Source organism: Lotus japonicus, chromosome 5, assembly GCF_012489685.1.
Source record: "Lotus japonicus ecotype B-129 chromosome 5, LjGifu_v1.2".
Taxonomy (NCBI): Eukaryota; Viridiplantae; Streptophyta; class Magnoliopsida; order Fabales; family Fabaceae; genus Lotus; species Lotus japonicus.
Genome location: NC_080045.1, coordinates 11,499,970 through 11,512,073, shown reverse-complemented (window position 1 = coordinate 11,512,073; position 12,104 = coordinate 11,499,970). Strand labels below are relative to the sequence as shown.

Sequence of the window (12,104 nt, the reverse complement as noted above, 5' to 3'; positions counted from 1 at the left end):
TGCAAAAATTTAGAAAAATAAAAACAAATTTTACTCAAAATTGTTGAGCTATGAAAATCACACATTAACGATTTCAAAAAAAAAAAATCACACATTAACCATTTTAGAGAGACCAAAAGTGTATTTGAATCAAATATTTATAAATTACAAAATTCATTTCTTTAATATCAATAACAAGAAAATAGATACAAATTTTGTTGTATATATAAATTCTGATATGTAAGGACCTAGCTATTTTTACTGAGAATTACTTGATTGCCCAAATGATTGAGCATATTTTAGAAACAATAATTGTTGTTCCAGGTTTGTTCTTTTTCAATTTTCATGCATCACGCCTATACACCTTTTAAATGATAAAAAAATTAAGGATGAGAGTAAAAACAAAAATTGTTTGAACTCAAGTATCATGGACAAGAGGTAATCTAGGCACTGTTCATATAAAAGACTTGAAACCGACATCAAACCATCAAACCATGTTTGGCCGGAAAAAAAACATAACAGCAAATCATGGGGCCATAAAATTTTTTGAATAAAATAATCCTTAACTTAACACAAAATTATCTATGTAAAATCAATATACCTAAACTTCTTTCAAAAAAAAATTATATACCTAAACTTACTTCTGACCAAAATCAATTTGGCAAAATCCCAAAGTTTTTTTTTTACATAGAAAAGATAAATTGCACCATCTAAGGATTGATCTCTAAGCCTCTCTCACCCAATTCATATATCTCTTAGCTCTTACCACTTGAGCTATCATTCGAGGACATCAAAGGATTTGTTTGATTATGTTCTTGTTTTTTATTTTTGAAAACTATTTTAGAAAATAATCTTGAAAACTGTTTTTTAAAACAAAAATTTTAATAAATTTGTGTTGGTAATATTAACTGAAAAATAATTTTAGAAATCAAAGAGCAAACAAAAAATTGAGTTGTTGCGGGAAAATCAAATAACATGTTGGAAATAGAAAGTAGAGAACGAAAAACAATTTCTAATTCTGTTTTTTTTTTCTAAAAACAGAAAATAGCAAACAGTATTGATTACTAATTAGTGTAAAAACTTTAATCAAACAAATTTTTTAATTTTACAAAATATAAAACTGTTTCAAACATAGGAATCAAACAGACCCAAAATGGCCCAAACCATTGCAGCACACTTTTGTCAATTGGGCTTCATGTCTTGGTCTATTGATTAAACTAAATCCGCATATAAAATCCTCTCTGCCTCTGATCACTTGCAAACACCGTCGCTGCTGCTACTAGTTCGACCACTAAGCGCCGCCCGTTTCCGCCACTGCTCCCACCTCTGTCACCTCCTTATCTTGCCTCTTCCACCATCTCTGTAGCCTCTGTTGCTGTTTTGCTTGGGATCTGCAGAAGCTTCTCCTTTCTCCTAGTTTTCAGACCTGTTGGATGACCCCGGTTTGTTGCGGCTGAAGTGTGCATTACTTGCAACACCGGCAGAGCCGGTTGTGTTGTTGCTTTGGGAGCGCCGTTTAAAAAAGATAGATCTTATCTGCTTAGAAGTCATTTAGCTTTCTGTCAATTTGGGTTTTGAGAGGTTTCCGTTTGGCCTTTTATGGTTTTACTTCATGATTTATGCTGATTGTGTCAATTGAGTGTGCATGTTTGAGCTTCATTTTCTTATGTTTTTGTGCATAGTTGTAGCACTCCTTGAGATTTAGTCTCATATGTTGTAAGGCCCAGTTTGGAAGAGCTTATTTGAGCTTATCTGACAGCATAAGCTCTTATGCCAGTGTTTGGGAGAGCTTATGCAAACAGCTTATGGCCTGCCATAAGCTATTTTCAGCTTATTTTCATAAGCTACTCAGGACAGCTTATGAAAAACAGCTTATGCTTATATACAGCTTATTTTTAATTTATTTCAATAAATTTTTAAAAATAGCTTATGAATAAGCGCTTATGTCATAAGCGCTTATGACCATAAGCGCTTAATTAAGCTGTTTTCCCAAACGGGGCCTAAGTGTCGTTTGACAACCTTTGGGGCTTTAATTTCAAGCATCATTGACAAAAAAAGACCAAGATAAAAGTTTCAGGTTACGGCCGAGAAACATCAAACGTCCAAGGGTCCGAGAAGTAGACGGCCCGGTATGAGTTTAACGTTAGATTCATAATACCACTAACCCGCTAGGGTTCTAAAATATAAAGCATAGCAAAAAAATCATAATCCCAAGTAGGGCTTAGGTTGTGGTTCATGGTTTGCAAAGGCAGGTTTTGCATAGTAAAGCTCCTGGAAAAAAAAAATTGAATAGACACAACAATAACTTGATATATAAATAATTCCAGACATGGAAGGATGTACAATTCACACCAAATGAGTAGCAACTAGCAACTAAGAAATAATAAGAGAACAGTACAAGCACTGATGTAAGTCATTAATACGAAATAACTTTCTGGGTCAAATGAATTTCCACGAGTTTCGCTTTAAGAGCCACAGCAAGCAGATTTTTGGGCTGCTTGAGCAGACCCTGCACCTTGGTCTGGTTGGTTAATCTTGAGCGTCTGGGGCTGCAAAGAACCAAATAAGAACTAAGTGGAAGAATGATGAGAGTGAGACAATTAAATTCAGTAAATGCTTTCTCATTCAACCAAATATACACCTCAATGATGGTCTTAAAAAGAAAATGAACTATATCAAGGATAAGGTCTAGCATTAATCAACTAGTTCTAAATCAGAGAAATGATACAAATAACAACTGCAATTCGATAACTCATCAAAACTAGGGAGAAAGTTCAAAACAAAAACCTCAGCCTTTGAGTCGTTATCTGCAACCCTTTGTTTGATGTCCCGGGCTATTGAGAAGAAAACCTCATCCACATTCAAATTAGTTTTTGCACTCTGTAAAAGCATAATCTCAGCATTAAAAACAAATCAGCAATTTTAGCATGCCTTTTCAACAAGAGTAAAAAGTGCCACTTACAGTTTCGAAAAACTTGATGCCATATTCATCTGCCAAAGCTTGACCTTTTGATGTTGGAACAGCCTATAGGGTCCAGCATCAAGCTGAGTATAGTAACCATAGAAGAGAAATGTACAAGCATAACCAGAAGGATAGAAAAGAGCGAGAGTGAGAGGGGACAAACCCTTTTGCTTTCATCCATGTCAGCCTTATTCCCCACTAAGATCTTGTTGACATTGTCAGAAGCATGCTGCTCAATGTTGCGAATCCAATTCTTGATGTCTGAGCATTAGATGAAACAAGTCAAGTTGCTATATCTTAAACCCATCCAAAAGCTCCGGAATCTCCTTTACATGGTTGAATACTAGAGTTAATTGAAAAAACACTCATTCCACTAATGCATGCTGATTTAGAGAAACATAGATAGAAACTGGTTTCAGACTTCAGAGAATTAGAAATTTATTGAAGAAAGATAATATTTTTTAATCAATAGAATTCTCCTATGCTGGAATAGGTATGCACAAAGAGCAGAAAAGCAAGAATGCTTACAGTAGACCATTCCAGGGATTTGAGAGCCGGGTCTCTTTCGACTCAACTTCTTGACCAACTAACTCCCTCGCCTAATCTCTCTCCCTCTATTTATTAATTTATATCCTACCTTTGCTACTACAGCTAGACTGCTAACTAACTAACTCTGACATGCCAATTTTAACTACCAAGCTCTAACTGAAAAGGGCTAGCCTACTTGGCTCGTTGAGCTCATCCTTATTTCTTTTGACACATATCTAACAATACTCCCCCCCCCCCTCCCTCTAAACGTTCACCTTTCCCCAATCTGAATTGGGATAGCTGAAAAACGAAGTCCCCCCCCCCCCAAGATCCCACTTTTGAAAGCTTAATGACAAAGCATTGGATGAAGGGTAAGAATATCCACTAGGGTCCCATCGCCCTTCTTCAATGCCCACCTCAAGCATCAATATGAACATACAAGAGAGTCATGCAGCCCTCAATTTTGCCATAGAACTCATCTATGGCTGCAACTGGCTGCAACCCATATCTCAAAGTCTATCTTAAACTTCTTGAGTAAAATGGGGGCAGAACTCAGCAGCTGCCTTATTATGAGGGAGTCTTGGCCCAATTTCTGACCTGCATCCCACCTTCAGGCTTGGCAGCAGCTTGGGTCCAAACGTGCAAAGTAGCAGAACTCCAGATCTGTTTCCATTGTTGTTCTAAAATCTTGCTACCAAGGTCACTTGTACAACTCAATAATCCAGCAATTCCAATGAACATTGTCTTTCTTAATGAATCGTGCTCCACTTAAGACAAGCAGGTCCTCCTTCAGCAATTTTGACAGCATAGAAATAAATGGATACAACTGCTTCACCATTCAACCACTGACTATGACCCAAAGCATTGGTCAGTTCAAGAAGATCAATCTGGTCCAATTGTCATATGATAGGAATCCGGGGTTAGTTAGGATGTGATTGTCACGGTTGGGTGTTTGGAATAGCTGTTCGTGTCTATAGTTTGTATTCATATGTCCCCTTTTGTATTCAGTCCTTCACCTTGAGGACAAGGTAAATTTTCAGGGGGAGTATTGATAGGAATGCGGGGGTTAGTTAGGAATTGTTAGTTGTTAGAGAGTGAGTTAGAGAGTTAGTTAGAGAGTTAATAAGGCATGTTGCCTATAAATAAGAGAGGTTAGTGAGCATTAGGGGTATCATCTTGGTATTCATTTGGGATTTGGGTTTAGAGAGAGAAGTGGTTCTCTTTCTAGGGTTAGGGAGGGTGTTTGGCATCTCTCTCATGTATCTCCTCTGATTCCCAATTTGGGAATTAGGGTTCATTTACAGAAATAGAATCAGGTTCTATCATCATAATTTAAGGTTTTGTCATTCTTCTGTCTCCTCTTCATTCGCATAGCCTCCTGGTGCAGTCACCATTTCTGCCAGCACCTTCTCTCCAATCACCCCATCAAACACTACACAAAGGCTTGAGTCTTGTTGGCTAAGCAAATCACCAATAATTTTAGTGATTTGCTGGCAATTTCAAGCGTGACTGGTTTAGTGGTTTGGTATGCGTTGTGATTGTAGATTATTGCAAGTAAATCGCAGATCAGATCTACAATTGAAACAAAACAAAGAAAAGGTTTCATTCATTCATGCACTCATCGAGAGTGGCAGTGATGATGATATGATAAATATGACTGCAGGGAAGAAACGGAATTCTAACACAATGAAAATGGTGGGAAGTTGCAGATGCGAGAGAGGGCTTTTGATGACGAAGAAAAGCTGAAGAATATGAGTTAGGAAAAATAGAATAAACATAGGGGTAATTTTGTCAATATAAAATATTTTAAAAAAGTATTACGTTCTGTTCTCTTTTGTTCCACCTTTTTTTAGGGAACCACAGTGTTCCGTTCCAAGGGCCTTATGTATTGTTCCGTTCCATCTTAAAAATATGACAAACATGGAACGGAACCCAAATGTCTCGTTCCGTTCCCTTCCCACATGTCTGCCAAACGCTACCGAAACGTCCACCAAGAACTCCAATCTTGCCTCCATTCCGTGTGCACCATGAAAGACTCCCTGGATTGAGAGGTCTAACACCAGCTGATAGATATTGGTTCATAGAATACATATTTATAGAAGAAAGAAAATGATTTCTTATTGCATAGACTCTCCCGAACCCAAAGAGCACCCAAAGAGCAGACATGCAATAATACTTACAATAGACCACTCCCAGGATTCACGAGCTCGGTCTCTCCCACGTCAACTATCTGACCAACTAGTTCCCTCACCTACACTCTCTCTGTCAATTTATATCCTACCTATGCTTCTACAACTAGAGCACAAACTATAATAACTTTAACTAACAAGGTCTAACTAACAAACGATGGCCCACTAGGCTCCTGAGCCCATACTTATTTCTTTTAACATATATCTAACAAGCACACATTGGATGAAAATATGTATGTGGGAGGAGAAATAATAAAAGATGCCACAGAGCTAAAAACTAAAGGAGGAAGAAGGACTTACTGTTAAAAGATGACTCATCAGTGACATCATAAACTAGCAAAATACCCATGGCTCCACGGTAGTAAGCTGCAAAGGAAAGATTAAATGTGTGAGATAAGCTTCAAAATTTACATGTCTGAAACAGTTAATGGCTCTTAATTGATATCAAAATATGTAATTAACAAAGAGACATTATACGGTACATTGTCATTTATTACATTCATAAATAGTGTCAAACTAAGCTCAAATAACATTGAAACTAGAAAGATTGGATGTTTGTAAAACATACAAGGTTATAAACAGTGGCGACAACGCAGAAGATCCAGCTATTATACAATCATATATCTCAAAAACCCAGCAGTTTAGCAGGACAAAAGACTGCCAAGTCATATCAAGAGCATCAGAAATTTGAATCAGTAACCTAAAGCTCAACTCACCAACTCAAAACAGAGTGGTTGACAAAAAATGGTTTAGCAAGATAGAGAAGGGAAATCTATTTTCCTTAATCAATAATATCCAAACTACACCATTAGCATTTGTACCAATTTATATACAGTTCCTCTGGAGCTATGCAAAGCATGCTGTCAATAGGATACAAAAAAATCCACAACAAGAAAACATTGAGGACAAAAAAAACATTAAAATTTACTAATTAGATAGTTCCTAGCCAACCTAGAAGAATAAAAGATCAATAAATCAGTAAATAGACATTGTTGAATGTCATCATTACACATAAATTATAGGTAACCCCTTTATTGTTTATTTCGTTAGTGTGTTATTTTAGTTAGTTAGAGGGAGTTAGTCAGAGAGAGTGAGAGATTTCAACTTTGAGATAATTGAGTTAGTGGGGAATTTAATGTAGTTTCATAGCATTATTTCAATAAAATACAGTGTTTATTCCTTGTCCATTGCTAGTATCTATCATAAAAATGTTTATAAGTACGAATAAGGAACCATAATTGAGCTCTCACCGAACATTCAAGCTATACAGGGACGACAAACAAAGAAAAACTAACCAGTTGTAATAGTTCGAAACCGCTCTTGACCAGCTGTATCCCATATTTGCAACTTGATTCGCTTGCCGTCAAGCTCTATGGTCCTTATTTTGAAATCAATGCTGAAGAAAAACAAACATTATAGTAAGATTCCTCACGGTAGAGGCAAAAGAAGAGTAAGGAAAACGTAAAATAGGTGCTTTCAAAAGAACAGGAACCTACCCAATGGTTGTGATAAAACTAGTTGTAAAAGATCCATCTGAGAAACGCAAAAGAAGGCAACTTTTACCAACACCTGTCAATGTGAGCAAAGGAATGAGATACAAATGCAACCCCACAACATATATTTCCCAAATTAATTAATCCAAAATCTCCATGACCCTCCCATTTTGATTTACAAGTTATTAACAAGCACGGTTGAGTCGGATGTTCAAATTTACGAGGCAGTTGCATACTTGTAAGTTGTAACAAACTAAACCAAATAAGAACCCATTTTTCCAGCACTAAACTGGAATGTTTCCCCAATTTTCCACTGTTTGATAGCTACCAAACACCAATTCAGTAAACATCATAACAAGAACTGATAATTAGTCTTCAACTTTTTTTCTCCAATGCCAATCAATCACTACCTCCATTTATTACACTAAAATTCTAGCATCTATGTACCACTGAAAAGTCACAGAACCGAGTGAAGTTGAAGCATAAATGCACAAAAAAAATGTCTAATTTAGGCCTCATAAACCATCAACTAACTCATGTTAAGCATAAACAAACATTTAATAGAAAAATTAGTAACATAACCATTCAGATTGAGATACATCAGAGAAACTCCAAGGGAAAAAAACTAGATTAAAAAAATTGCAAAAAGAAAAGGGAAAATACCGCTATCACCGATGAGAAGAAGCTTGATAAGGTAATCGTAATCGGCGCGAGCTCTTGCTGGTGGAGCAGCCATCGAGATCAGCGCGGAAGATCAGAAAAACCCCGATCCACGACGGATGCTACGGTTGCGTGGGTGAGTGAGTAGTTATGGAAAAAATTATATAAAAAAATAATAATTAAATTATGCGATTTTCATCCCGAAATGGAAAGTGAAATTTGAAGTTGCTGAACAGAGAGATGAAAATGGAAGATGCGGAAGGAAGAGAAGAAGGTCGAGATCTGAAAGGGAAATCGTGGCGCTGGTGGGTGGTGGTGGTGCCGGACGTTGAAAAGTGTTTTTCGGAAAAGGAAAATTTCTAGCGCAGTGTCACCTTTTTTTATTGTTATTACTCATTTTCTTGATTCAATTTTCAATGAAAATAGAAATTAGTGAAGAAAATATTTTTGGTTAAATTTTAATACTGTTTTTTTTTTTCCATGCGATTTCCATTCGTCGAAAGAGGAATCGTATAATTAGCCTCACTTTTCCATATGGGTCTGTGTGCAAGGGCACGGATGTTCTTCAGGCTGGAGCGATTGAGTACTTTAGAGGCTTGTTTGCGGAGACCGTTGAGGTTGACACTTCCTGCTTGCCAACACCGAACTTGTCGTTTATCCCTGAACATCTCAAGGGTGATTTGGTATGGGAGGTCTCTAAAGATGGGGTTTTCTTGAAATGAGATCTTTAAAGGCCTCGGGGTCGGATGGTTTTCATGCAGCTTTCTATAAGACCTACTGAGCTGTGGTGGGTGACAAGGTTTTCTTATGTATCAAGAATGCTTTTGAAACTCAACATTTTGATCCCGGCTCTTCGGGAGACTCTCGTGGTATTAATTCCCAAGATTGATTGCCCACTCTCGCATAAGGACTTTAGGCCAATCAATATGTGTAATGTCATTTATAAGCTGATTACGAAGATTTTAGTTAATCAGGTTCGACCTATCCTAAATGATATTATTGTCCTATGCAGAGTAATTTCATTCTTGGAAGATGTACAAGTGAAAATGCTATTGCTCTTCAGAAAATTGTGTATCATTATAAGAAAGATGGTAAGCTAGAATTCAGCTTGATTTGGAAAAGACCTATGATCAGGTAGACTGGCGCTTTCTCAAGGAAACCTTGATAATGTTTGGCTTTCCTAATGCACGCGTCTAGTTAATTATGCAGTGTGCAACTACTTCTCAATTATCTATTGTGTGGAATGGGGAGTGGCTTCAACCTTTTTTTGCTAAAAAGGGTCTCAGGCAAGGGGGCTTATTGTCTCCTTACTTGTTCGTGCATAGAGAGATTCAATTTGGCTATCTCTACTGTTGTGCTCGAGGCGAGGTGGGAGCCCATTTGCACGGTTCGTAATGAGACCGGGGTATTCTAACATGTTCTTTGTTGATGATGTACTTCTATTTGTGAAGGCCAAGGATAGTCAAGTAAGGTCCTAAAGGAGCTCTGGATACCTTTTGTCAGGCTTCAAGGCTCAAGGTAAATTATGCGAAATCTAAGATCTTGGGTTGTAGTGGGTTAACTCCTCACAATAAGGCTAGTATCTCCAATCTGTTTGGGTTCCAATTCACTACCAATATTCGTAGGTACATGGGATTCCCCATTTTCCAACGACGTAGGACGAATAGGGATTTCAATTTCATTTTTTATCGGATTAATTCTAAATTGGCTGATTGAAAGTCAACTACTCGTGTAACAAATGTTGTACATAGAGTAAAGAGGTGCACCTATTATAAAGAGGTGACCTCATAGACTTAGAGATATTCATTTTTTCACTTGAATAATATTTCAAGTTTTCGTACTGAGTTGTTCTTTGTCTTACGAATTATCTTAGAATAATTTATTTAAATTATCTAGATGGAGGTCTAATCGACCACTACTTCAATTAATAAGGTTATATCACTCAATTCCGTTACCTTTTTACATATGAGAAATCACTCACATCATTAAAATGCGGAACCTAAAAACATCAATCATCTATTTCAAAACAATTGTATTAGATCAATGATCTATTTCAAACAATTGTATGAGCTAGATCACGAACCAAAAAGTGTTATTAAGTCTAAACTAATTCATTCCAGCGTGATGGACAACTCATGGTCCTCTTGGGCGTTTCCTTAACAGCAGGATCAGCTTCCACAGCTGGAGAAATAAATCACTTGTATAATAAGACTAGTAGTTTTGAAAAACATTCTCAATTCTATTTGAATGTACCTCCCAACCTGGAAAAGTTCAAGAAGTATTGTTCACGCTTGACGGGTAGCTTTGCACTTTGCAGTTTACACGTCTGAAATGCCGTTCCATGATTCCAATAAAATGGGTGCCAGATATATATCTTGTGTGTAGGCACCACACCATAAGAGCATCTCTAATGCATAGTTGCTAGTTGGATTGCTTAAAAACTATTTCGGTGGGTCCAGACTGACACATAAGATTTAAGCAACCCAAGCAGAATTCGCTCCAACCACGGTTGCTTAGTTTACTTTTAGTTGGGTCCCATTATACCTCTTATATTTATATTATTTCAAGATAATGACACTATACAAGTACATGAATGAAAGAGAAAATATGATTTTTTAGTCAAAAAGTAAGGAGAGAGAAAATAAGCAACCGTTGCTTAAATAAGCAACCGTTGCTTAAATTTAAGCAACCCAACTGCCACGTCATGTTGCTCCAGTGGTGCTCCAAAATAAGCAACGTTGCTTAAGTTGCCAACTGGATTTAAGCAACCCCATTGGAGATGCTTTAAGTTGGGTAACCTTCGGATCTTTGTCTCTTTGTGCCCAGAAAAATAAAATACAGAAAAGAAAAGAAAATGAATGGGACAAAAAGAAAGATTGATGACAAATGGAAATTAATAATGCAGTGCAACCCACTAAACTGGTCGACCTTGAAAAAAGGTCATCTAAATTAAACTTTTTTAATTAGTTGGGATGAAAATTTATGTATATTATGCTAACACGCATCTATCCCTGAAGGATATTTTAGTGGAGCTAACCGGTTCAACGAGATTTTTATTATTTACAATAATCGAATTCAATACATCATAAAAGAAGTCAAACATATATCACTTGAGCAAGCTACTCGTTGGTGCGCTAATTAACATCTAAATATAGTTAACACACATTTAATCGCGTAGTACTATAATTCTTAATTTTTTTTTTGAAGAACAACTTATTCAAACTTTGTCTTCGTCCCGGCACAACCTATATTAAAACCATATTTTCCCTTTTGTTTAGATATTATTTTTTTATAGATAAATATTAGCTATTAGTAATGTTAGTAAATTAGTCCTCGAGAGTTCGAACCATAGACCTTTCACCTTCATCTCACCCAACTTTTATGTTCATATCTTTTACTACTTGAGCTATCTTTTAGGACTCTCTTTTATTTATTAAAGCTTGGCAAGTTCAAATTCGCATGTGGCAATTAATTTATAAATGCCACTGAGATATGAAAATGAAAAGGCAACAAAGGGGTGTTTGTTCCAAACTAGTTGCATGAATCGACAGTGAGATGCCAGCCTCTATTGTAAATACAAATGCCTCGTTTTATTTATTTATTTATTTTATTTTTGTCAATATATTTGATTCCTTCTACGCCACTTCTTTTGATTCACCCCTGACCGTGGAGGCCACATCCTCTGATAAGGACGGCGGTGTCAACAAATGGCAGACCTGATTCCCACTAATACATAAAAACAAAACAAGTTGAGAACTATAACATCCCCTCTTTATAGTAGTTATAAGTATAACCTCTTAGCACTTATTAAAATAATTTCTATCATCAATAATTTAATTTTAAATAATTAAGAGGGCATTAGTATTTTTATCAGTCATATCTTTAATTTTAAAGGACGTCTGACATAAGGTATTCAAAACTATTCATGAGAAAGTATCTACTACTTCTTATTCTTCCACTACTGTAGCTAAAAGACCGCCAATTACGTTCTGACACGTGTCCTGCTTTTACTTACTTTGTTTTTTTATTTTTATTTTCAAATTGACAGACACAATACGACGTCGTTTTTGAGTTTCTTCTCATGTCTCATGAATCCCTTTCGCGTGTATGCTCTTCCACCTCCAATCAACCCACTCTGCCAGTCTGCCGTACCATGCTTTTCTTCCCTTTCTACCCACTCTGTCGTCCTTCTTCATCACCTTCCTTCCAATCAACCCTAGCTGGCTTACTCTTTCCACCCACTTCTCACAAATCCATCAATTGCGTCCTTTCCGATTGATCTGATGAGGCTCC

At 36.6% G+C, this 12,104-nt stretch overlaps 1 protein-coding gene across 1 annotated transcript; it reads right to left on the bottom strand.

Moving 5' to 3' along the window:
- Positions 1–2,269: 2,269 nt before the first annotated feature.
- Positions 2,270–8,661, bottom strand: LOC130717599 (ras-related protein RABE1a). The gene is made up of 8 exons (XM_057567896.1): positions 7,815–8,661; positions 7,155–7,227; positions 6,954–7,054; positions 5,959–6,024; positions 3,105–3,202; positions 2,942–3,004; positions 2,767–2,859; positions 2,270–2,528 (listed from the first exon to the last, which is right to left on the bottom strand). Exons 1-8 carry the CDS (start codon positions 7,885–7,887, stop codon positions 2,445–2,447), a joined length of 651 nt encoding a protein of 216 aa, XP_057423879.1. The 5' UTR covers positions 7,888–8,661; the 3' UTR covers positions 2,270–2,444.
- Positions 8,662–12,104: the final 3,443 nt, after the last annotated feature.